The sequence below is a fragment of the Cynocephalus volans genome, chromosome 18 (genome assembly GCF_027409185.1).
Source record: "Cynocephalus volans isolate mCynVol1 chromosome 18, mCynVol1.pri, whole genome shotgun sequence".
Taxonomy (NCBI): Eukaryota; Metazoa; Chordata; class Mammalia; order Dermoptera; family Cynocephalidae; genus Cynocephalus; species Cynocephalus volans.
In genome coordinates, this window is record NC_084477.1 from 13,591,381 (window position 1) to 13,616,863 (window position 25,483).

General features: G+C 45.6%; 1 protein-coding gene across 1 annotated transcript in view; it reads left to right on the forward strand.

Moving 5' to 3' along the window:
- Nucleotides 1-8,384: 8,384 nt before the first annotated feature.
- The window catches only part of NID1 (nidogen 1), an 81,830-nt gene continuing 64,731 nt past the window's right edge, over nt 8,385-25,483 (forward strand). Inside the window, exon 1 of the mRNA XM_063082732.1 lies at nt 8,385-8,658. Coding sequence (XP_062938802.1) covers nt 8,431-8,658 — 228 coding nt within the window. The 5' untranslated portion in view covers nt 8,385-8,430. The remainder of the gene's footprint in view (nt 8,659-25,483) is intronic.

Sequence of the window (25,483 nt, forward strand, 5' to 3'; positions counted from 1 at the left end):
AGTAGGGGTCAAGTTTTGGGGGGACACTTAATCCAAAGCACAACCCAAGTCACAGCTGGCCTGGGTACAGCATTTGGCGTGCCCTGAAATGCAGAGGAGGAGTTGCCTGCATCTTTCTCCTGTTGACATGCATTGATTGGGGCAGAAGAGTGTCCTTCCTTCCCCAGGAAATTGTTCATTTTCCTCCTCCAGTAAAGATCCTGAAAAATAACCACCAAAAGCATCCCACCCTTTCCTACATGGGTCTTCCAAAGCCAGACACTTTCATTTCTAAAGGGAAATGCTTAATGTCCCCCATTTCAAATCTGAGGGGTTGCCTGGATGTCCTAATGCAGCTTTAAATTCTCCCTTAAAACCAAAGCCTCACTCATCGGCTTGTGGTCCCACATCTGGGTTTAAGTTTTCTTTACTCTCACACCTTTGCCTGGTGGTGAATGTGTAGTTTGTAATTAGAATCAAGTGGGGTGTATATAGGAAACCTCACTGCGATGACAATTATTGCCCATGGAACCAAGAAAGTCTCAACCTGCCTTGGCCTCCCTACCCGCTCCCCAGATCCTGGCACTCCTTGGGCTTATCAGAATCTGGAAAAGATGATTTGGATTCCTGATTCTTCCCCTTTCCTTCCTGCCTCCCCACCTTTCAGCCCACCCTGCTGAGAGTGACTGTTCTGGAAGACAGCAGGATAGGCTCTCTTGGCCCTGACGAAGTTTCTGGAAGAGGCTGCCTGGCCATGTGAGGGGTCAGCATGATTTCAAAAGCAAATGTCTCCAACTTTAGGGACAGCAGCCTCTTCAGACAAGACAAAAAGCCCACTGCCGATATGTGTCCCTCTTTCGTAGCTCTGTAATGGAAAGAACCCTGTATTTGAAGACCTGGCATCGCCTCTTGCTAACTGGGGGCCCTTGGGCAAGGTGCTCACCCTGAACCTCAGGGTCCTCATCTGTCAAATGAGAATAAAGATACTCCTGCAGATTAAATGAGATTGTAGATGTACTTTGATATCCGTATGGATGTTGTTCTAACCATTGATACGATAAGGTAATGGGCAAGGGAGAGATGAACTCTAATGGCGGAGGCAAGATTTGGGAAGGATTTCTGCAGAAGGTAGATGGGAGCTGAATCTGTAGGAAGGTTAAAAGGCACTAGTCCTGTTTCTTTAGTGTTGGTCATGATTTACCCACGTCCTGTCTCTCTCAACTCCCCTCATCCACCCTCCCAACAGTGCGACACATGTCAAGGGCCACAAAAATGTCACACTTTTTCATGCAGTCATCCCACTTTGGGGAAGAGGATTTGAGAAAATCAACTCCAGAGAGGAGGAGCAATATTCACTGCAGATTTTTTTTCTAAATCACCAAAAAGAAAGAAAGAAAGAAATGCTAAGAGTAAAGGTTAGATTGACTATGCTCTAATAAATGGAATGTATAAAAATAATAATTATTTTAATAATTTATCAATAATTATTAAGTGATGTTAGCTAGTATTTATTAATTAATAATAACTGTTCATTAATAAATATTAGCAATTTATTAATAATCATTTATTGCACCATGGAAAATCATTACATTACTATGCTCATGGGAAAAATAAATGAATGCAAAATGGTGTGTCTATGTACTATACCGACAACCCTGTATAGAATTTGTGTGTATTATAACAGATCGGAATACCAAAAAAAATTTGTGTTTGGATAATAGTCTTAGGTTGTTTTAAAAATTTCCAAACAAATGGCAAGGGGCACTAGGGAGAAATTGTCAACAGGCCACAAAAAATGTATACATTGCACAATGATCAAACAAAGAAAAACAGCAGTGTAAGCACATGCCAAAAAAAAAAAATTCTGAACAGATACTTGAATATTATTACATTGGTGGGAAGAATATTGTGTTTGGAGTCAGAAGACAGGATGTCACGCTTAGCTCTGCCATTTGTTAGCTGGGAGACCCTGTGTTACCAAACCAAGAGAGGCCCTTCCTCCGCTGCTCAAATGACTGAGAAGTCGCTCATGTCAAAGTTTGCAGATCAGCATTTATTTGACTGGCCAGTCAAAGGAGCTCATGGCAGCTAAAGGAGCTTAAAGACTTTGTACTCCCCGATAGCATAAAATCACAAGCATTTCCAGAGAACCGTGAGTGGGGGTCCAAGGTGTCGTATTGGTTCAGGGTGGGAGGCTGATTGGTTCGGGGTGCGGTCAGCACAACTATACCTGGCATCTGGGCTAATATTTTCCATGGCACCTTAGGGTCCAGGGTGTCCGTGTGTCCAAGCAGGCTTGTAGTTGCAGGTGGTCTGCAAAGGCAGCTCTAGATTGGGCCTACAGATGTTATCATAGCCATAAGACATTCAGTGAAGGAACACACATCCTGAACTTTAAATCAAGTTTCAGCCTAAGGAAAGTACATGTTTAACTAACTTTTTTCTTATCTCCTTGTTAACCACACTTTATTGCTGCTTCTAGGAATTCAGCCCATCCTGTTTGGCCAAGCAGGTTTTCCTTCCCCTCCGCTTCCCTTCCCCCCATTGAGGTCTGCTCTGGCTGGAGATGCAGGGAGAGCTGAGGGAGGGGGGTTGGGGAACACTAGGGTCTGTCCCATTTCACTTGCATGACCATTAAATACTCTCAGCCTTGGTTTCCTTGCTGGTTAAGTGGAGACTGTAATGCGTACCTCACAGGGCTGCTGTCATGATTAGATGAGACCACACGTGGGACCCCGCGCTTTGCAAATGGCACAGATGTAACCGTCCTCCGTGCCTGCCGGGCAGTGAGCCAGTCCCTAAACCTCAGCGGTGTTTGTGGACCTATGAAGGATGAAGAGGCAGGAGCAGGACGAGTTGGGGAGAACCTGCAGACCTAGACGCAGGACTGACCCTCGTGAAAGGAGAGGGGGGGACAGTCACACCGCAGTGTGGTCCTAGGAGAGATCAGGCCAGGCCAGTGGGGACTGCTCGGCCAACTCACCAGAGCAAGGAGTTGGTGTCTGGGAGGGATCCAGAAGGCCAGGAGCTGAGCTGTCAGCCGGCAACACTCCCCGCATCAGATCTGTGCGGTGCATGCTCACTGCCTGAGCTGGTGTGATAGGCTGGGGCCAGGCTGCTCCTCCAGTCCCCTCTGCGCCATGTGACTGCTCCTGTGATTATTTAATCTGTGTAAAACACAGAAAGTGGGTTTGGTTATGTGGTGAAAAGTTGCATCCGCAACCTGGATTTTGTGTCCAGGGGACATGGCTTGCTTTTGTGACTCAAAGGAATTCCAGAAAATGAGACTGGGGGTGTTAGACACTTGCCAAGACCCCTTTTGGGGTTTTCTGAGACCCATAGCACTTCCTCTGGGCAGGCAGAACACCACGGCCACCAGCCCCAGCAGCTTCCCGTGAGGCAAATGGGGGGACTTGGGAAGTCACGCTCACAGAAGAGTCCTCAGCCAACCATCCCCTAAAAAGGTCTCCTTTGTGTTTACCCCAGTCAGCTCTAACTTGTAGAAATTCCCGTGTCAAAGCCCTCACTGCAGGCAGGTCTCCCCCCAAGTCCCTCTGGACAGTCCATGCTCTGCAGGATGTGCCCTGTTGCACATTTCCAAGCTGGCTCCAGCTGTCCCCTTGCTAGTGAGTCCCTGGCACAGCAGTCGCCATCAGGAGGTAATTCCTGCCTCCTAAATGGGTGACTGCATGTGGTTTGCAGTGGCAGGAAGCCAAGGGCCGGAGCCCCTCAAAAGGAGTCATGCAACAGGCCAACGCTTTGAGAAGGACCTGTGAGGAACATGACCAGCCTTCTGCAGGGAGACAGAGGTAGCCCCATGGGGAACCAGCCAGGTGCCCTCAGTACCACGGTGGTCCTAATGCTGTCATTCTCCAGAATGGCACTGGCAGATCCCTTTCTTCCTACCTCGATGACACCAGAGAGAAACAGATGGACCTGGCAAAAACTGAATGTTACCGTCGCTGTGCTGATATCTGTTACTGGACTGCAATAGGTTCTGCTGGGTGGCAACACACGTTTTCCTAAAAATCAAAACCATGGGTTAGGGGCACCACACTCAAAAACCTCATCAGCGACATTAAAAACAGCAACAGAGGAGCCTGATAAAAATGGTAGCACTGTTTAATACATGATCTCTGGTTAAGAAGTGCAGATGTTCTCCAACCACTATGGCACTTAAGCTCAGGGAAGACCTGCCCGTTCATCTGCTGGCTCCCAGCCCCCCCTGTGTGAGAGATGGAGAAAACAAACAAGAAGGAAAAAGGGAGAAAAGGAAAGAGAATGGAGAGGAAATACACAGAGTAGGCTGAAAAGAAAGAAGGGAAATTAAACAGAGGGGAGGGCTGGGGCCAGGCAGCAGTGTCTCTAGAAGACAAAATCACGCATGAGCAAAATGCATGTTAAGTGCAAAAGTCACATTATGCTCAGATTATTCCCTAATATATCATTCAGGTGGAACCCAGGGTATAGAAAAAGAGGGATTAATATTATCCTGAAAAGCTTGGTGTCTTCCAAGCCAAGCACATAGATGGACATAATCACGCTTCCCCAAAGTACCTTTTATCCAAATCTCCTTTGAGAATGCAAGAAACTGAGCCCCAAATCCTGCCTGGTTCTCCTCCGCTGTCAGGGTGTGGTCATTTAATTTAGGTCATCTTTATCTGAAATCAGGATTGAGCTTAGGTTGTTTAAAATATTCATGAATTAGGTGAATTGCCCTGGAATTGAAACACTAACACATTTAATTCTACCTGACATCTGGAAATTAAAGGAACCTTCCATGGCCACCTGTGGTCAGTGGCCCAACCTCGCACGGGTGTGAGATTAGAACAGATGCCTTTTCAGTGAACTAGCCATTTGGGCTAACAATTGTCCCACGTAATTGCATGGACTTTTGTCTGAATAACCAGATAGAGAAGCTACCTTGACTTTTTATAGACAAAGCCTACATTTCTAAAGACAAAATTTCTAAATTTTGTCTTCCTGCCTCATCAGGGTGACAAGAGCCACAGAAAGAGTACTAGTCTGAGAGAGCAGAGTTTCACTTTTTTTTTAAGCTGGTATGATATAGAATTATGGGTACAGTTGGTACTGCAGGTATCGAATAATTCTTAAAAGTATGGTTGAGTTTGCAAACGGTTAACATATATTAATGCACACATAGCACTGGGCTGAACTCTGTGAACTTGGGAAACAAAAAGAACGCATGGTCCTTGCCCCAAAGAGTTTATATATGGGAAAAACACATGAAATGACTGAAGAAAAAGACCATATTATTAAAAACACTTAGCAAAGGCCCAGAGCACAGTCTGAAATGAAGTCTTCTATGCTGAAGATTATGATTACAGGCTAAATGTATCTGGAACTATAAATTCTAAAGGAGTGACGGGGACAGAGCCCATACTGTCCTAGTGGGAGACACAGCATCAATGTTACGTCCCACATGGACTGGCAATGTGAAGTGGGTGCAGGGCTATAAATAGTAAGTGACAGAGAGTTTACAGTATATGTTACACTTACGCAGGCCAGACAGCACTGATGAAATAAGGGAGCAGGGCATGCATAAACAGAGCACAGGCATTATGTATAAACAATGCAGCAGATACATCTGGTGGGTGGACGCTGAGAGAGAAAGCTCCCCTTCCATAGAAAGACAGGGACAGTGTGGCAGAAAGAACATTAGCTTTGCTGTCAGACAAGCTGGGATTCAAATCCTAGCTCTTCTGCTACCTATGCAAAACTGAGCGCATTCTCTACAAACCTCACTGTCCTCTTATTTATTGTGAGGCTCCCAGCTTGTGCAACTGTTATTAGCATTAAATCCAGCGCTCCGTAAAGCATCTAGCAGAAGCAGGCATTCAGCAAGTGGCATCTCTCTTGGCTCTTTGTGAATCCATGAAAGTATCAAACTGTTAACTGTCGTGTCTAGCTCTCCCAGCAGACTGTGAGCGGCTCACAAAAGGTGCCTTAACGATGGTCTTGGTGTTTAGCATTGCTAGCACGGTGTCTGACTCATGGTAGATTCTCAATAAATGTTGACATCCTAAGAATCATGAAAACTGCCGATTTAGATCCTAAGATGGCTTCATGTGAACTGGATACGGACTTTGTGCCCAGCTCTGTGCTGGGAGCATTCCATGGATTGCCTAGCTTATCCTCACAACAATTCTTTGATCGTGCACATGAGCAACTCGTGCAAAGGACGAGATGCGAAGGCTCAGCGGCCTGCCCATGCTCATACAGCAAGTAAACAGGGAGCCCAGGCCGCAGCCAGGCTGCACTTGGGCACTGTGCTGGCCTAGCAAAGCAGCCAACTTCCCTCCTATATTTGCAGGGCAAAATTCCATGGGCCAATAGGAGTTTCAGAAGCTCTCTGAGTACCATAAAGGGACAGAAGTGGAGAGAGGGGTAAGAGCATTCCAGGCACAGACAACAGCTTCAGAGACAGTTCTGATGTGTGAGGGAGGGTGGGGTGGCTCTTCCGGATGGGGGGAGTCTAAGATGCAGGCAGGAAAAGGATGGCCAGCTCAGGGTCTCCAGCATCCACGGGGCTCCCAGGAGTTGGGGGGCCGGCGCTGGGTGCAGGTGAACACAGAGCAGCAGAAGAGCCTCCATGTGGAGTTCTCAGCGCTTGGAAGGGGCTGCGCTGGGACCCAGAAGCCCAGAGATGGATGGAGCCGCAGTCGGGGCTGTGGGAGGTCATGGGGTAAGGTCAGGAAGTGCTTCTGGGAGCGGGGTGGGGGCTCAGAGCACAGCACTGCGCAGAGAGAGCTGGAGGAAAGCCGAGGGATGTGGCAGGAGATTGCAGGCAGCATCAGTCACTAACAAGAGGGAGATGTAGCAACACAAAGGCCACTTGATGGGGTGGTTACAAGTGGGGTCCCTGTAGCTGGACCACCTTGGGTCACATGCAGGCCCCCAGCTGTGTGACCTTAGCAAAATGATTTAACCTCTCTGGGCTCTATGCCCCTCCTCTGTGAAACAGGGCTGGTCTCTGTCTCCTAGGGTTCCTGTGAGTGCAAAAAGAATTAATCCCTGCAGAACATGGGGTGCCTAGCAAGCCCTTGATACATGTTACCTCTGATGGCTGATGGATTTAAAAGAAAAAGAAAAGGTGTCCTTAACAGATCAAACACTTTATGCTCAGAAGGTTTTCTTTGCTTTCTCTTCCTGTTTTCTGCTGGTTGAGAACTCAAGCTCCCCAAAGGTTATACAGAATGTGCCATTCACTGGGAGAATTATTCCAAACTTGGTTTCGGGTTCTTAATTTTAGCTGCTGACAAGCAATGAGGATCTGCGACCTCAACACATACCCAACTCCAGCTGCCCCAGGTCCTCCTCCCGGACCTCAAGAGGCAGCACCGATGGTCCGATCCTGCAGGTGCCAAACCTTGTTAATTTCCCCTCCTCCCCAATGTCACATTTGCAGTCGGGTCTCTTCCTTCTTTCGTGGTAATGTCTCTTTCAGTCATTTCTTGTCCATTTCCACCTCTGGCTTTCTCATCCCTGTCCCCCCACCCCCACCCCCCTCAATGGACCCCCGATGACCAACCTGTGTCCTCTTTCAACCTAGCGCCGGAGGGACGATCTACCCTTTGTTCAGGACGCCCCTCGAGTCGCTTGCCTCCGGTTGTCAGGAACTTTGAACAGCTCTTTCCTGAGTGTAGACCGAGTTCAAATCCCCGGATGTGTCATTCAAGGCTTTACTTGCAGCAGACCCTCCCCAAGTTCTCGGCGCGGGCAGGGGGGTGCCTTGGATCCGCCCCGGCTCACGTCCTCCACGCCCCGGGGACGTCCCTTCTGCAGCCTCCTGGGGAAGTCCCCGTCCTGCCCCGTGAAGACCCGGTTTCATTCCCTCCGTCCCCCCATCCCCCATGAAGCCCTCCCGGGCCCCGTCATTCCAGCTCTAGTGCCTTTCACCCCTCGGGGCCGCCGCCACCCAGCCCGACACCGCACCGTGGCGCACACTCGTGACTTTGTCTCGGACCCTGCTCTTGGCGAGTCCCCACGTTAGGGGGCCCAGGATCGGGAGCTCAGACGCGTCGCACGAGTGGGTGGAGGACGCAACGCGCGCGCTCCTGGCCCGCTTCCCAAGCTGCGCGACTCCGGGGCGTCTCCTGTCCCGACGTCGCCTGTCCTCGACGACTTAGTCGTGACCCGAGGACACCGGTGCACGGCCCCGCGCTCTGCCCCCCGCCTCCCGGGGGCTGGGGTTCGGTGTCGCGCCTCGTCCTCCCCCTCGCGGCCATTGGGCCGCCTCCGCGGCGCGCGGTGGCCGGGGCGGGGCCCTCCCGGTGTCCCCTCGGCTCCCCTCCCCTATTTCCCGGGGTGGGAGCGCTGGGAGGCGGGCGGCGAGGAGGGGCTGCCGAGGGGCGTCCGGTTACATCTCCGCCTTCCTTCGCCTCGGGCCGCCGAGCCGCTCGCTGCGTTTGGGAACGACACTTCGGGGACATGCGGGCCACCAGCATCCGGAGCGGGGCCGTGTGGACGCGGGCGCTGCTGCTGCAGCTGCTGCTGCTGGCGGGGCCCGGGGGCTGCCTGAGCCGCCAGGAGCTGTTCCCCTTCGGCCCCGGCCAGGGGGACCTGGAGCTGGGGGCCGGGGACGACCTGGTGTCCCCCGCCCTGGCGCTGAGCCGGACGCTCCGCTTCTATCACAGATCCGACATCGACTCCGTCTACGTGAGTGCGACCCGGGCGGGAGGGCTGGCGAGGGGACCCGGCCGGAGTCGCGGGCGGAGACGCGGACCCGCTGGTCGCCGGGGCCCGGGGCGCCTCGCTGGGTCTCCACGCCCAGGGGACTGTGGCCTCTGCGCGGTCTCTCTACCGCCCAGCCCCTGTCACCCAAGGAGCACGCGGGGCTGGGGCGGCGCCGGCTTGTCCCCGTGCGCCCTGCCCCGATCCCGGGACCCCCGGACTCTGGGACCCCCGGTCCCCCGGGTGGAGTTTCCTCCCCGGCGGCCTCCGGGAAGTGGGGCCGCGTCGCGCCATTGTCCGGCGCCTTGGGGGACGCGGCCCAGCCCGGGGACTGGCCGGAGTTGGGTGGCAGCCCGCGCGCTCCTGGGGGTCCCCGACCGGAAAAGACAGCCCGTGCATTTGGACTCCGGATGTGGCTTGGCAATGGCTCTGCTCTCTCGCTGAGGTCGTTTCAGAGTCCAGAGTTCAGGGCTGGGGAAGCAGGGCGCCCTGGCGATCCAGTTTCCTGTGGCCGAGCATTGTCACCACGGGGTCCCCCCAATGAGGAGCGGGCCGGATGACCTTGCCTCTCTCTCTGGAGCCGCTCCAGGACCGGCCGGCTCGGGGGCGCTGTCACCTCGGTGAAGTCCTTTGCAGCCGCAGCCTTCCCCAGCCACGCACCATGTGGCTTTCATATAATGCCTGTGCGCATTCCAGAAGGGGGGTGGGGGTGGGCGTGACCACACAAACAGCGGCTGGGGCCTGTCCTGCCCGAGAAATGGCCGTGCTCCGGGGCTGGCCTGGGTCCACTGTGCCTTGGACAACATCCACGTGCAGCTTGTCGGCTGTGCTTCAAAAGCACGAGTCCTTAAAGTCCCTGCCCCACAAAGAGCCCTCAGTCTTGTTGTCTGAGGGCCCCAGTCCCTTTGGGAAGAGCCCTTTTCAGAATAATGCTTTTAGATGCATAAGAGAAAATCTGCACATTCCCAAAGGAACCAATTTTGTTGAAAATTACTGCCCAAAATGTTAAAAAACAAAAAACCAAAAAACCCCACACATTTTATGGAGCAGTGTACGTGCTTGCCTTTAACAACCGTGTAGCCCTGGATCCCACCGTGGGTCAATGGTTATTAACTTTGAAGACCTAAGGGCTGTAAACAATAACCGGAGACACCTGCAACAACTAGAACGTGACACTGAAAATATCCATGACTTCTTTTAGTGACAAAGTCACTAGTTGTTGCCACTAATGTGCTTTGCTGCCTACATTCATAACAGAAGGAAACGTTACCTATCAGTTAGCTGTTATTGAAAATAAAAATGGAATTTATTTTTCTCATCTAAGTTAACCCACTGAATTCTATTCATGAAACCCTTAGGGGGTCACTGGACTCCAGGTTAAGAACCCCTTTGCTAAATTTGGGACCTGCTGCCCTTCTTTACAGGTGGCATCAGACTAACCACACTACATTATAAAGACCTAGAAAAATCTATTCCTACCAAAAGATTCCTGTCTATTTGGGTGTGACCTGCATTTCAGTGAGAAAGAACCCCAGAGGTTTTTTGGGATCTTATATCTGTGCTGTGAATTGCGTTCCCCATCTCTGACTGCGATGGACATTAGCAGGCAGGTTACTTCACGTGGGTGAGCTCGGATCCTCTCTTGTGGAAGGGAGAAGCTAAAGAACGAGTGAGCAGACGAGAAGCCCAGATGCAGCGTAGTCCCCAAAAAGGTCTCAGCCAGCCCCTGGGGAGCTCTGAAGCTGGCGTGGCCTTTCAGAGCTGTCTCAAGTTGGCCTGAGTGGGCTGGGCCAGGTGCCCTTACGTGGACCAGTCAGTAACTGGATGAGGGTGCCCTGGAGAGGCAGTTCTTTCATGGGAATCAATCCTCAAAGAGGGCTGACAACCCAGGGCTGCATGTCCAGGCATTGGAGGGTCTGGTGACACATCACAGTGTCCACTTCTATCTGCAGCTGTGTAAATGCTCTTCTGAACTGATGGAGACCCTCACAGGGCCGTGAGCGAGAAGATGAAAGGATAGGAGTGTGGGTGGTCTGCACTGTTCATTGGGAAAATGAAAGGGACCCCCACCAAGAAAGAAAAGTTATTGATTGGGTATATCTGCATGTGTCAGGGACTTGCTAATTTTACAGGATTTAATCTTCAGAACAATCCCCCACTTTTTTCAGATAAAATCATAACAATAGAGTCGTAATAGGTCCAAGGCCATACCACCAGTTAAATACCAAAGCTTGGATTCCAACCCAGGTCTGTGTCTGATTCACAGTGCTCGCATGCATCTAGCCCAAAGCACGTGGTAATGGACAGGAGGGACTGTTGTAAGCTATGGCAGTGAGGGAAGACTTCATGGGGGAGGTTACATTTAAGACTTTGAAGACAGGTGCAATTTCAGTAGATGGAGAGGAAATGGTGAGGCCATTCCAGGTGGAAAGTACCACAGGAGCCAATGCACGGGAGGTGGGAACAAGCCTGGCATAGGCTGGGGAAGGGAGGAATGTCATCTGTTTAGAGCAAAGTGTTTCTATTACAATAGGAGGTTTCTGTCTGCACAGGCAGGTGGGGTCAGAAGACAGAAAGTATCAGTTAGCTTTGCTGCATAACAAACAACCCCAAAACTTCAGTGGCTATGACAAGTTTTTATTGCACATGTGTCTGGGGGGGCAGTTGGGATGATTTGGTTCTGCTCCCCAGGTTTCTCACCCGTCAGTCATTTTGGCTAATCTGGTAGCCACTAGCCATATGTAGCTATCTAAATTTAAATTAATTACAATGAAATGATATGAAAATATCATCCTTTCAGTCTCACTAGCACATCTCAAGTGCTCAATACCCTTGTGTGGCTAGTGGCTCCTATGTTGGACAATGTTGGTATAGAACATTTCCATCACTGCTGCAATTGTATTGGACAGTGTGGCTTCAGAGGACAGCCTGGGCTTTCACGGGGACGTCAGAGGCTCAGGAGAGCAAGCAGAGATACCTAAGAGCTTTCTCAAGCCTCTGCTTGGGTCATGTCTGCTAATATCTCATGGACTAAAGCAAGTCACATGGCTGAGCCCAGAGTCAATGGTGAGGCAGGTCACTCCACACATGGTGGCAACACGCATGGGCACTGGGGGAAGGGAAGCACTAGAGCCGTACAATTCATTACACTACATGGAGGGCCATGGCAGGTAGTGGTTGGTGGCTTAAGCTATGTGTAGCTGGTCACAAGGCATGCCTGTCTTTAGAAAAGTTGGATAGGAGGCAGTAGTTTGCAGAACAGTGTGACAGATGGACAAGAGAGAGCTTGGAAGCAGGAAAATCAGTTCCATAAGCTGCTGGTTGATCTGGACACATGGGGATGAGGTCCTACAGAAAGGGGGGCAAGGAGAGGGTGGGCCTAGAGGTGATCAGAGATGCATCAACAGGATTTCTGACCCATCATATTTGGGACGTTAAGAAGGCAGGTGGGTAACGGGTGGCCAGAAGGGCTGACTCCAGCGAAAACGCATTAACCCAGGTTTGACTCTGTGCTGTTGGGGACCATCACCTGGAGATGCTCTAGAGCCAACAGACCCTCAAGCAAGCAGTAGGCTGGACAGGAAATCCTTGAGACACTGGTTTACAAGGGGAAATAGGATAGGGAGAAAAATGCTGAGAGCTACATCTAGAGCCCTGGAAAAAGATACTTACCATTAATGACACTCGAACACAGCAGTTCTCAAAGTGTGATCCAGGGATCCCTGGGTTTCCCGTAGACTTTTGCAAAGAATTCACAAGGTCAAAACTTTTCTAATAATACTAAGATGTTATTTGCTTTTTATGTCCTATTATCTCACATATATACAGTGGAGTTCACCAGAGGCTACATGATACATGACACATTTGTGAGGTCTATACAACAGATTGCATGTAGAAGCAGATATGAAAATCCAGCAGACTTCCATTAAGCCAGACTTCAAATGGATTTGCAAAAATGTAAAACAGTGACACCTCTCTCCTTAAGTATTTTTGGTTTGGAAAATATAGTTATTTTCATGAGAAACAATGTTGTTTACATTAGCACATAATGAGTTCATTATTATTTAAATATTTAAATATTTCTTAGTTTTAATTTCTCCTCTGAAAAATATTGATTGAGTTAACCTACATAAACACAGGGGTCCTGAGGCCAGAATGTTGGCGAACTGCTGATCTAAGGATTTGCAGACATCACATGCCTCAGGCTCAATTTGACAGATGTTCAAAGGCATGAGAAAGGTATTGCTGGGGAAATATTTCATGGTAGGTGAGGTGCCATTTTGGTACCAGACTTCTTCCTGTAGGCCAGGACAGACTCCCTGAGTGATAAGATCTGATTGTCACCATGGACTAACCTCTTATTTTTGGATAGTAAACCAGCATAGCCCCACCAATGAAACCATCCACTCTTTGGACCCCATCTTGGGTCTCCTTAGCCAGTTCACTAAGCCACTGGACATTTCACATGAGCACTGATGCCTTGGCCAATGAACTCTGAGCTCCCTTGGTAAGATTTCTTCAAAGTTGTTATGAGCTTGTACAGAGAACAATAAAAACGTTTTCTTCCTTTGACTGGAATTTTATCATCTCAGTGTACTAATGCTGGTTATCTCATGCTGATGGGAAGCTCTGATTGGGTGTGTAGGTCAATAGAAGAATTTCTGGAACATGATTTTTTATTGCATATTAAATGATTTTTCTTTGATTCATAAAAATGGAGAGATGAATTAGTTATTATTTAATAAGTTAAGTTTCTTTTGGAGATCCTTATCTGGACATCCTTCATGCCATGGAAAAATAATAAAAGGATATCCTTGGTAGCAAAAAATTGTATACCTCTATCCTGACTCATCTCCCTGCCACACACACACACACACACACACACACACACACACACACATCCCTACCACTAGTTTTCACTTGTAGAACTGCCACACTTACTGGCACATAGGAAGGCTGTGAGTCTGCTGGTGAAGCTCGGGCAGGGCCACCCTGAGCTGTTCATTTACAGCACAAAGGTTCTGGACCTGGGGACAAGAAGGGGCTGAAATCTGCCCACACTCCACTCACCAAGCCCTTAGCCTCAGCCTGGGGCTGGGGTCACTCAGAGGAAGGGACACCTGCTTCTAATTTGCCCAAAGTTGCCCTATCGTCTAGCAGTGACCCTGGTGAATCACAGAAAGCTTATTAGGGTATTACTTCCTGTAGTGACTAGAACGTAATTGATTAATCATGTCGACCAGCTTATAATTGAGGTCAAATCATTTCATTTCTCAGCCTTTTGTTATTCTGGATCCTGGATCTTTTTATTTATAAGATGAAGAATTTGACAAGATTCTGTCTAAGGTCCATTTTATCTTGGATCTTTAATATTTTTTGATTGACCAGATGCTGAGTAAGTACATGTGCTTTCTCAGAACACTGTGTATTATTGTTATTATTATTTTAATTTACTTTTGATTTTATCATTACACAATGTAAGCTTTTTTTGTGGCCCTTTACCAGTTTCTCTTTAATGCCCCCCTCCCCCTTTCTGATGTCTGGTGCCCTCAGTTCCATTCTCTCCTTTTGAAAGTTCAAGGAATTACTGTGATTATTGTTTCTTTCTTTCTTTCTTTCTTTCTTTCTTTCTTTCTTTCTTTCTTTCTTTCTTTCTTTCTTTCTTTCTTTCTTTCTTTCTTTCTTTCTTTCCTTCCTTCCTTCCTTCCTTCCTTCCTTCCTTCCTTCCTTCCTTCCTTCCTTCCTTCCTTCCTTCCTTCTTTTTCTTTTTTCAGCTCCCACTTATGAGTGAGGACATGAGGTATTTCTCTTTCTGTACCTGGCTTTCTTCACTTACCATAATTTTCTCTAAGTCCATCCATGTCATTGTGAATGGTAGTATTTCATTCTTTTTTATGGCTGCGTAGTATTCCATTGCGTAAATATACCACATTTTCCTTATCCAGCCATCCATCAATGGACATTTAGGTTGGTTCCAACTCTTGGCTATTGTAAATAGAGCTGCGATAAACATGGGAGTGCAGGTGTCCCTTCAACGTGATGATTTCCATTCCTTTGGGTGTACACCCAGCAGTGGGATTGCTGGAGTGCATGGCGGTTCTATCAGTAGTTCTTTGAGGAGCCTCCATACTGTTTTGCATAGGGGCTGCACTAATTTACAGTCCCACCAACAGTGTAGGAGAGTTCCCCTTTCTCCACATTCTTGCCAGCATTTGTTATTCTGTGTTTTTGATAATGACCAGTCTAACTGGCATGAGATGATATCTCTGTGGTTTTAATTTGCATTTCCTTGATGCAGAGTGATGTTGAGCATTTTTTCACATGTCTGTTGGTCATCTGTATGTCTTCCTTTGAGAAATGCCTATTCATCTCCTTTGCCATTTTTAAATTGGGTTACTTGTTTTTTTATTGTTAATTTGTTTGAGTTCCTTGTATATTCTGGATATTAATCCCTTGCCATGTGCATAGTTTGCGAATATTTTCTCCCATTGTGTAGGTTGTCCTTTTGCTCTGTTAATTGTTTCTTTTACTGTGAGCCTTTTTATTTGATAAAATACTGTTTGTTTATTTTTTTTCTTTTGTTGCCTTTGCTTTTGGGATCTTGTTCATAAAGTCTTTGCCCAGTCCTGCCTCCTGAAGTGTTACCTCTATGTTTTCTTTTAGTAGTTTTATAGTTTTGGTTCTTGTATATAAGTCTTTAATCCATTTTGAGTTGATTTTGGTATGTGGCAAGAGGCATAGGTCTAGTTTCATTCTTCTACTTATGGAATCCAGTTTTCCCAGCACCACTTATTGAGGAGGCCTTCCTTTCCCCAACGTATGCTCCTGTTGCCTTTGTCAAATATCTTTTGGCTGTAAGTATGTGGGTTGATTTCTGGGTTCCCTTTTCTGTTCCATTGGTCTGAGTGTCTGTTTTTATGTCAGTACCATGCTGTTTTGGTTACTATAGCTTTGTAGTATAATTTGAGGTTAGGTAGTGTAATGCCCCTGGCTTTATTTATTTATTTATTTATTTATTTATTTGCTCAGGATTGCTTTGGCTATTCATGGTCTTTTGTTGTTCTTTATGAATGTTAGGATTGTTTTTTTTTTTTTTTTTTCTGTCTCTGTGAAGAATGTCATTGGTATTTTGATGGGGATGCATTGAATCTGTAGATTGCTTTGGGTAGTATGGACATTTTCACAATGTTAATTCTTCCAATTTAAGAGCATGGAATGTTTTTCCATCTTTTTGTGTCGTCTTTAATTTCTTTCAGCAGTGATTTGTAGTTCTCATTGTAAAGATCTTTCACTTCCTTGGTTAAATTGATTCCTAGGAATTTGTTTTTTGGGATTTTTTTTTTTGGTGGTGGTTATTGTGAATGTGCTTGCTTTCTTGATTTCTTTTTCTCCTAGTTTGTTATTGAGGTATATAAACACTACTGATTTTTGCATGTGGATTTTGTATCCTGCAACTGTATTTAAATCATTTATCAGCTCTAAGAGTTTTCTGGTAGAATCTTCAGGTTTTTCTATAAATAGGATCATGGCATCTTCAAACAGGAACAGTTTGACTTCATGTTTTCCAGTCTGTTGCCCTTTATTTCCTTTTCTCGCCTGATTGCTCTGGCTGGTACTTCCAATACTGTGTTAAATAGGAGTGGTGAGAGTGGGCATCCTGTCTTGTTCTTGTTCCATTCAGGATGATATCGGCAGTGGGTTTGATGTATGTGGCTTTAATTGTGTTGCGATACTTTCCTTCTATACCTAATTTGCTGACCATCTTTATCATGAAGGGATGTTGATATGGAAGGGCCTCTTCCACATTTTCAAGTATTTGTTATAAGCACCACCCCCTACTCTTCTAGTACCAATTTTCTGTGTTAGTCTGTTTCTGTTGCTTATAACAAAATACCTGCAACTGGGTAATTCATAAGAAAATAAAATTTATTGCTTACAGTTTCAGAGGCTGGGAAATTCAAAGTCCAAGGAACACATCTGGTGATGGCGACAGTGACTCAGGGGTCTCACATGGCAAGATGGAACAGAGAGAGACTAACCTCTCACATGTTCTCCTTTTAAAGCCCTCAGAACCACGCCCCTGACCACCATTATTAATCCATTTGCTATGGCATGGTCCTACAATCTAATCACTGCATCCAGGCCCCACCTTTCAATTGCTGTAATAGGATTTCCCACCCTCAACAGTTACAGTGGGGATTAAGGTTCTAATATATGAACTCTGGGGGACACAATTCAATCGATCCACAGCACCTGAGAATGGACAGAAGGTCAAAGGAGTGAGGGGCAGAGGTGCTAGAGGAACTCGGGGGGCTAAACAGCAGGATCTGCAATGCCTTCTAGCTCAGACCTCATCACTCCTGCCTGAAGCCTCTGCAGGTTTTCTTTTGTGCTTCAGAAAACCCAAACTCCTCTGTATGGTGCAAAGCCTCACGTGGCCCTGCCCAGCTGGCCTGTCCCCTCTTCTGCCTTGCTGTGTCCTCATCTAGCAGGCTCCAACCTCCCCACCTGCTTGCTCTTCCTTGACCACAGCCTGCACAATGGCCATCTCTGATGGGACACTGATCCCCAGCTCCCAGGGCCACAGCGTCCCACTGTCAGGTCCCCGCTCACAAGCAGCCTCTGTAGAGATCCCTTCCCAGTCCATCCTCAGTCATAGCTCTGTGACACATCATAACACCTAACACCACCTAAAGTAGTTTATTTGTGTGTTTGTTTCCTTGTTTATTGCCTGTCTCCCAGGTTAGAGCCTGAGCCCCACAAGGGGACGTCCTGTCTGCCATGTGTCGAAGCAAACACTTAGGAAATTTAAATGAGGCTCTTATTTAAATTTACAAACCGGGAGACCGCCTCTCAGCATAAAAAATCTGCCCAGCAAACAGAAAAGGTAGGAGGTTTTATAGCATAAGTTCAGGAAGCTCTAAGCAGTAAACAAATTCCAAACATTGTGGAAGACGGAATGGATAACCGAATATAACATATTGAATAACGATTTCTCAGGACTTTTACAATATTTATGGCTACTCTAATCTAGACTATTCAATGCATAAGTAAATGTAATGGTTAACAATCTTCTAGGCTATGCTACTTGTAAGTCATCCCGTTTTCCCAGGATTTCTCTAAACAATGTCAGCTGGGTTTATGTAAGTGGTGGGTTTCTTGGTAATAACAAATTCCAAGAGTAAACGTCAAGCAGTAAATTCTAGTGCACAGTTAGCTTCTTGGGCTAGAAGAGAACGAGTCAATTAAGTTTTTTTTAAAAAATGGAGTCAGTGTGGCTTTTTTTTCTTTTATTCTCCTTTCCTGGCCTCTTTTCTTCTGCATCCCGTCTTTATCATACTCATGTCCCCAATACCAAGGGTCCTGCAGGGGCCCCTGGTGGGTGCTCTGTTGTGATTTGTTCAATGAATGAATAAAAGACTGCTAGAATTTTTTTACTTTATTCTGCGAAGCAGTGAGAAGCCGTTAGCAATCTCTTAGTAGTTGAGTGACATGATTTGATTTTAAAAGATTAGCATTTTCTTCAACAAATCAATGGCATGGGGGAAAAAGAAGAAGGGAGAATTGGTACAGGTCAGAAGAGACATCAGAGACATATTCATCAAATGCCAAGTGATGACTTTGTTGGCACCTGGGTACAACAAACAGGCCATAAAACTTCATCGCTGAGACACACTGCTTTTCTAGAAGAAGTCTACATGGGAATATTGACAGGTGAGAGTTTGAGGTCTGGGATTTCATTTGAAATACTTCAAAAAAGAAAAAAAATAAGGATGCACTTGTGTGAACGGAACGGATAAAACAGGAGCCAGAGCATGTTGGTAGTTGTTGGGGCTGAGGGATGTGTATATGGGAGTTCATTGCATGAGTCGATGTGTTTGAAAATTTCCCTAAACAGTAGCCTCACTATGAAAGGTATTTTAAAATTATGCTGCTTCCCAGGAAGAGGACTCTGAGGGTCGGGAGGAGGAGGAAAGGTGAATTCCAGGGCTAGAGGTCCAGGTGAGCAGGTGATGGTGGTGTAGACAAGAGTGTGGACTCTAGACCTATTCAGGAGGTAGAAACAGGAAGGCTTGTCCAGGTGTCGTCTCACTAGAGACACGCTGTCACGAGCCCCATATCACAGAGAAGGAGACTTGTGCACACAGCCAAGGGATTTGCCAAAATTCATTCAGCCAGTCAGCATCAGAGTCGGGTCTGGAACCGAGATCTTCTAGCTCCGAGTTCAGTGCTCCTTATAATACGTGTGATATTGGGGCGTATATACCATATTTGGCCATCGACCCTGTTGCTGGGCCTACAACTCCTAAAATCTTTGGAATCTCCAAAGTGATAAGTGTCTCATGCTGAGTTGACTGAGGATTGAGAGCTCCAGGGTAGCATCAGGGTGAGGGCTGGTTGCCAGGGGAACCAACCTTGTGATTAGAGGGTTGGGACTTTCGGCCCCAATGCCCAACCTCTGTAGAAGGTCAAGTTGATCTGGTCAGTCACACCTGTATAATGAAGCCTCCAGAAGAACCCAACAGGACAGGGTTTGGAGAACTTCTGGATAGCTGGACACATGAAGGTTCCTAGGGTGATGATGGATGCTCTGTGTCCCCAATCCCCATATTGCGTCCCCCCCGCATCTCTTCATCTGTATCCTTTGTAATATCCTTTATAATAAACCAGAAAATGTAAGCACGTGTTTCCCTGAGTTCTGTGAGCCGCTCTAGCAAATTAATTGAACCCAAGGAGGGGGTAGTGGGAACCCCAATTTATAGCTTGTCACAAGGAATGTAACCTGGGGCTTGCAACTGGCATCAGAAAGGACGGGCAGTCTTGGGGACTGAGCCCTCAACCTGTGGGATCTGACGCTATCTCCAGGTGGATAGTGCTGGAATTGAATTGAGTTTGTGGATATTCAGCTGGCGTCCGCTGCAGAACTGATCGCCTGCTTGGTGTGTGCAGGAAAAAACCTACATGTGGTCACAGAAGTCTTCTGTGTTGATTGTGGTGTGAGAGCAGAGGAAAAACAATTTGTTATCTCAAAATACTGTGCCACACTGGGTCCTTCCTTCCTTCCTTCCTTCCTTCCTTCCGTCCTTCCTTCCTTCCTTCCTTCCTTCCTTCCTTCCTTCCCTTGCTCCCTCCTTCAATTATATATTATCAGTCCCTGTTCTGTGCAGACTCCCAGGCTCTGTGTGTTGGGGCACAGTGACAGGTGACCTCAGACACAGTCCCTGCCTCAGTGAACTCACCACTCATGTGGCATTTTTTTGAAAAGACTTGGTCCTCAGACCCTAAAGAGCAGATTTCTTTTGCCCTTAGGTAAATTTTTTCCTTTTCTTTCTTTGTTATAAATATCTTCAAACACAATAAAGGGGAGAAAATAGTCTCATGGACACGCACAGACACATTGCTTAGATGCGACAGTTTTTAACATTTTCCATATTTATTCATCAATTTCCCTTTGCTGAAGTATCCAAAGTAAATTAAAATCTTCATGTTATTTCATCACTGGATATTTTATTCCTAAACAGCTAACATTTTCCTGTATAACCACTACACTATAATCACACATAACCAAATTAATAATAATACCCTATTATCAAATTATGCCCAGTCCATATCAAATTTCTCCAATAAACTGGTAATCGAAGCATATCTTGAAAATATTCTGGTTAAACATTTTTTTTTTCTTTAGAACACATGTAGAATTTTATTTCTAAATTAATTTTGGGAATAGTAATATAGTCAAAGGATTAAAAAAAAAAACTTGTAAAAACAGTGCAAAATAGTGTTTGCTTGTAAAAACAGTGCAAAATAGTGTTTGCTTCCCACCCTGGCCTCCAGCCCTGTAGCTCCTTCTCCAGAGACAATTGCTGTTCGTGATTTCTTTTAAAATCTCCCTGCAGAGAGATTCTCCCCTTGTTGTATACGCCTGTCTCAGCTCCCTGATTTTTTAAATAACAGCCTCCTTGAGATATAATTCACATATCATAAGATTCACCCTTTGAAAGTGTACGAATCAGTGGTTTTTAGTATATTCAGAGAGTTGTGCAACAATCATCACTACCCAATTCCAGAATATTTCTATCACACCAAAACAAATGCTACATGCATTAGCGGTCCCTCCCAATCCCTCCCCTCTCCCAGCCCTTGGCAACCACTAGTTTATTTTTCATCTCCATGGATTTGCCTACTCTGGACATTTCATACAAATGGAATCACACAGTACATTTCGCTCAGCATAATGTTTCCAGTGTTCATCCACGTTACAGCATGGGTCAGAACTTCATTCCCTAGGGCTGAGTGATAGTCCATTGTATGGATATACCACAGTTTGTCTGTCCGATCATAAGTTGATGGACATCCAGGTTGTTTCTACTTTTTGGCTATTATGAGTAATGCTGCTTGAACATTTGTGTGCAAGTTTTCATGTAGACACCTGCTTTCAGTTCTCGAGTATACACCTAGGAAGGGAGTTGCTGGGTCACATGGTAACTCTGTGGTTAACACATTGAGGAGCTGTCATGCTGTTTTTCAAAGTGATGCACCATTTTACATTCCCACCAACAATGAGGGGTCCAATTTCTCCACAGCCTCACCAATACTTGTTATTTCTGACTTTCTGATTTTTAGCCATCCCAGTGAGTGTAAAGTGGTATCTCGTGATTTTGATTTGCATTTCCCTTATGTCTAATGATGGCCAAAGTCAAAAATATAGTGTCAGCACTGCTGAATTTGACTGGCTAAAATACATATATATATCATCTCTAAACAAAACATTCTATTTGCAAAAACAGGCTTGCAGTTTGGGGCACACACACAGGTGGGTGGTCTCCAGTATATCTAAAGAACAAAGAAAGGTTTGGGAGTTGTACTACTCTGTTTCTGTTGCTCGTAACAAAATACTTGGAACTGAGTAAGTTATAAAGAAAACAAAATTTATTGCTTACAGTTTCAGAAGCTGGGAAGTCCAAAATCCAGAGAACACAGCTAGTGAAGGTCTTGGTGGTGACAGTGACAGCAGAGTATCACATTGCAAAAATGGTGGAAGAAGAGAGAGACTAACCTCCACATGCACTCTCCTTTTAAAGCCCTCCAAACCGTGCCCCTGACCACCACTTTTAATCCATTCACTAGGGCATGGTGCTACAATCCAATCACCTCTTCAAGGACCAACTTTTCAATTACCATAATAGGATTTCCCACCCTCAACAGTTACAATGGGAATTAAGTTTTGGGGGGACATTCAATCCAAAGCAGGAATTTTATTAGAAAGAGAAAGGTTATGTATTGTTTTGGAGGACAGTTTGTTGGCACTAGCGACATTTGGGGGAGTTGGCAGGCTCCGATTGGTAAGTGAGGGTAATAGGTAAAAATTGTCTTAGAGTCATGGCAAGTCGATTCAGTGGCTACTCGGTAAACTCTTAGGGTTACAGCAGGCCATTTCAGCAGCTGGGCTTGCAGAAGGTTCCTGGAGCTGGTGTTATGTGTCCCAAGTGCTTTTCCCTCTCATCCCTTGACTCTAATTTAATTTGCATGTGACAACAATGGCCCAATCTATACAACCAGCTTTCACGTGCTATTGTGCATCCTTTCATGTGCTCACAGGCCATTTGTAGATCTTCTTTGGAGGGATGTCTATGCAAATCCTTTGCTCATTTTAAAATCAGGTTATTTGTTTTTCTATACATTTTAAAACAAGCATACTTCATAAACGCATCTGTACATTTTGCACCGTATAACATCATGGGGCAAGTGATGTCTGGTCATGGCTGTGCTAGTCATGCTGAGATGAGCAGCTGGTGTCAAGGAGATGACAGATGGTGTCTGTCAAGTCACATTTTTCCCCTTGTGAGCAGGTGACACTTCAGTCTTATCAACTATCCCCTTGCCCTCCAACTTTCTCCTAATGGTTTTAGCATCCATTGATAATCTTTGCTTGAATCAATTACTACATTAAAGGTTGCAAAATGCTGTTTTATTTTGTTTTGTTGTTTGCTTGTTTGTTTCTGCCATTTATTCTATATTTATTGGCTGGCATATTCTGTAAAGAAGAGCTTTTCCTCATCGCCTGTGGCTTTTGGGCTTCTGGAAAGGCAGATAGATAAATGCTTAATTCCTTCCCTATACTTTCTGATGTTCAAATTAAGGAATTAATGTAACACTAGGCTTCAGCTGTCACAGGTAAACTTCTGACATCTACATCTAGGTTGTTAAGGAGAAGATGCTTCTCCCAAGAGATTGAAATTTGGACAAGCCCTTTTCCTCCCTTCCAGAGTTTTCTCCTGGTGTGGAGCGCTCAAGGACACAGCTATCTCTTCTTTGATAGACACACAAGTAGTTAAAATCTAATGATCCCACCCACGTTTAAATGTTGGAGGGTAATCTCAGTAATATCTAGAAATGGGTAACTGATCCAAAATCTCTCATTAGACATTAACTGAATTGAGTCAAAAACTCTGACTCATCTCTAACAATTTCCCTTAAATTGTCCCTCATCTTTATTTGCTAGTCTTTTTGTTTCTATCTTTAATTCAAGCCAGAGCCGTTTCTCTGGCTGTGTGGGGTTAATGGAAAACATTTGCAATCTGGACTGGAAGTTTTGTTCTGGCACGTCTAATGTGTGATCTTAGGCAATTTATATGAAGCAAAACTCATTTTTCTCAAGCAAGAGAATGAAAATGCTATTAACGCCTACTTTACTAGGTTTAATAATATAACTAGAGTAAAAATGCTTTGCGAACTGTAAAGTACCATGCAAATGGAAAGCTCTGGGCTCCAGCTGAAATGAAGCAATGTCTATGATTATTGTGTCATGGGCTTGGCGATTTCCTGGACTTCCTTTTCAAGTTTTTGTTTTCTTAGGCCCTTTAAGTTTTCCTGCTTCTTCTAGCTGCCCAGTTGCTAACCCTGAAGCCATCCCATAAAATTTTGCAACTCCCGTGACTTTTGCCCTCAATTTCTCTAAACTAGGCAGCCAAATGTAACAGCAAGAGCATGGGTTATGGACCCCAGCAGATGTGCATTCAAAGCTCAGTTCTGTCACTTGCTGTCTGTGTGACATTAAGCCAAATGAAGTCTCCTCTCATTTCCTTGTCTGTTTCATATCTGTGAAAAGAGGGATGGTTGTATTAAATGCCTGTTGAATTAAATCCTAAAAATGCAAGCATTCTTAGCAAAGGACCTCCAGCTTAGCAGACGTGCGGTACATGTTGCGTTTCCATTCTGTACTCTAAACTACTGTACCTTAAGATCTCACTGCCTGCCACCCCTGGAGTTTGCCTTTATAAGTTTCATTGTCTTTTCAGTACAGCTATTTGCCTTTCTATAAAGACTCCATGTGGTTTTTATTTGTGCTTACCTCAAGTATTCTCTAACCGCACGTTTTGGAGAAGGCTTTCTGCCCTGGGGACAACTTGTTTGCTCTTTTAAGCCAGAAAAGATGACTGCTTCACTTCATCAGTTTGTATTTGAATATAAAAAATTAAACATAAATTTGAATTTATTATGTATCTGCATTGAGAGCCAGTGATTGATGCTGTCCGTAAGCTCACATTAAAGATGAAAGTGAAATACTTTGGAAGTCTCTTTAAAAACTAAACATACGCTTACCGTATAATCCAGCAGTTGCAGTCCTGAGCAATTATTTCAGAGAAATGAAAACTTATGTCTACACGAAAAACCTGTACACGAATGAATAGCAGCTTTATCTGTAACAGCCAGATAGAAACAACGCAAATATCCTTCAGGGGGTGAAACAAACTGGTACATCCATACCATGGACAAATATTCAGCGATAAAAAAGAAACAAACTGCTTGCTGACATATGCGACAACAACTTGTATGGATTGCAAGGGCATTATGCAAAGTGAAAAAGGCCAGTTTCAAAAGGGCATATACTGCATGACTTCATTTATATAACATTCTAGAAAAGACAAAATTGTAGAGATGGAGAACAGATTAGTGGTTGCCAGGTGTGCGGGAGGGGGTGGAGAAGGGCAGGTATGACTATAAAGGGTAGCACAGGGAGATGGTTGTGGTGATGGAATAGTTCTGTACTGACCATGCTGGTGGTTACATGAATCTACACATGGAGAAAATGACATAGAACTACACACACGCAAATGTGTGCATGTAAGACTGGTGGAATCTGAGTAAGGTCCATGGATTCTACCAATATCAATTTCCTGGTTTTGATTTTTATACTATAGTTATGTTACCTATGTAATTAGAGTTTACCTATGTAATTAGGTTAACTATAAAGATGTTACTATTGGGGGAAACAGGGTGACGATACATGGGGACCTCTCTGTATTATTTTTGCAACTTCCTGTGAATTTATAATCATTTCAAAATAAAAAGTAAAAAAAAAAAAGATGAAAGTGAGGCAGGAGGTGCTTTATAAAATGGGAAACACTCTTCCACTAGTTAGTTGCTGTGTCTCCTTCTTGTCAGCTGGGTTGGAACCATTGCACATAAGTGGTTCCAGCTGTTAACCATGTGGTTCTTGGCATTTCCACGATGGGTTTTTTTGTGATACAATCGACATGTTCTGCCCCAGGCAGCTGGATGAAAACCCCTATTGTTTGCTGTGCTCCTTGGGGTGGGCGGGTAGATGTTCTGTAAAGGGGTATTCAGTAGTGCTAGCAACGTACGGAGCTGAAGTTTAACTTTACTAAAAGAACTTTTTCCAGTGTGAACCGCTACTGTAAGCAAGGTTTCAGGGCAATATTTACATTGGACAACATGCTGGAAGGAGCTGTTTTTCAGTAAAGAAGTTTTGACTCCTTCAGGCAAATTAACCAAGAACCTCATCTAG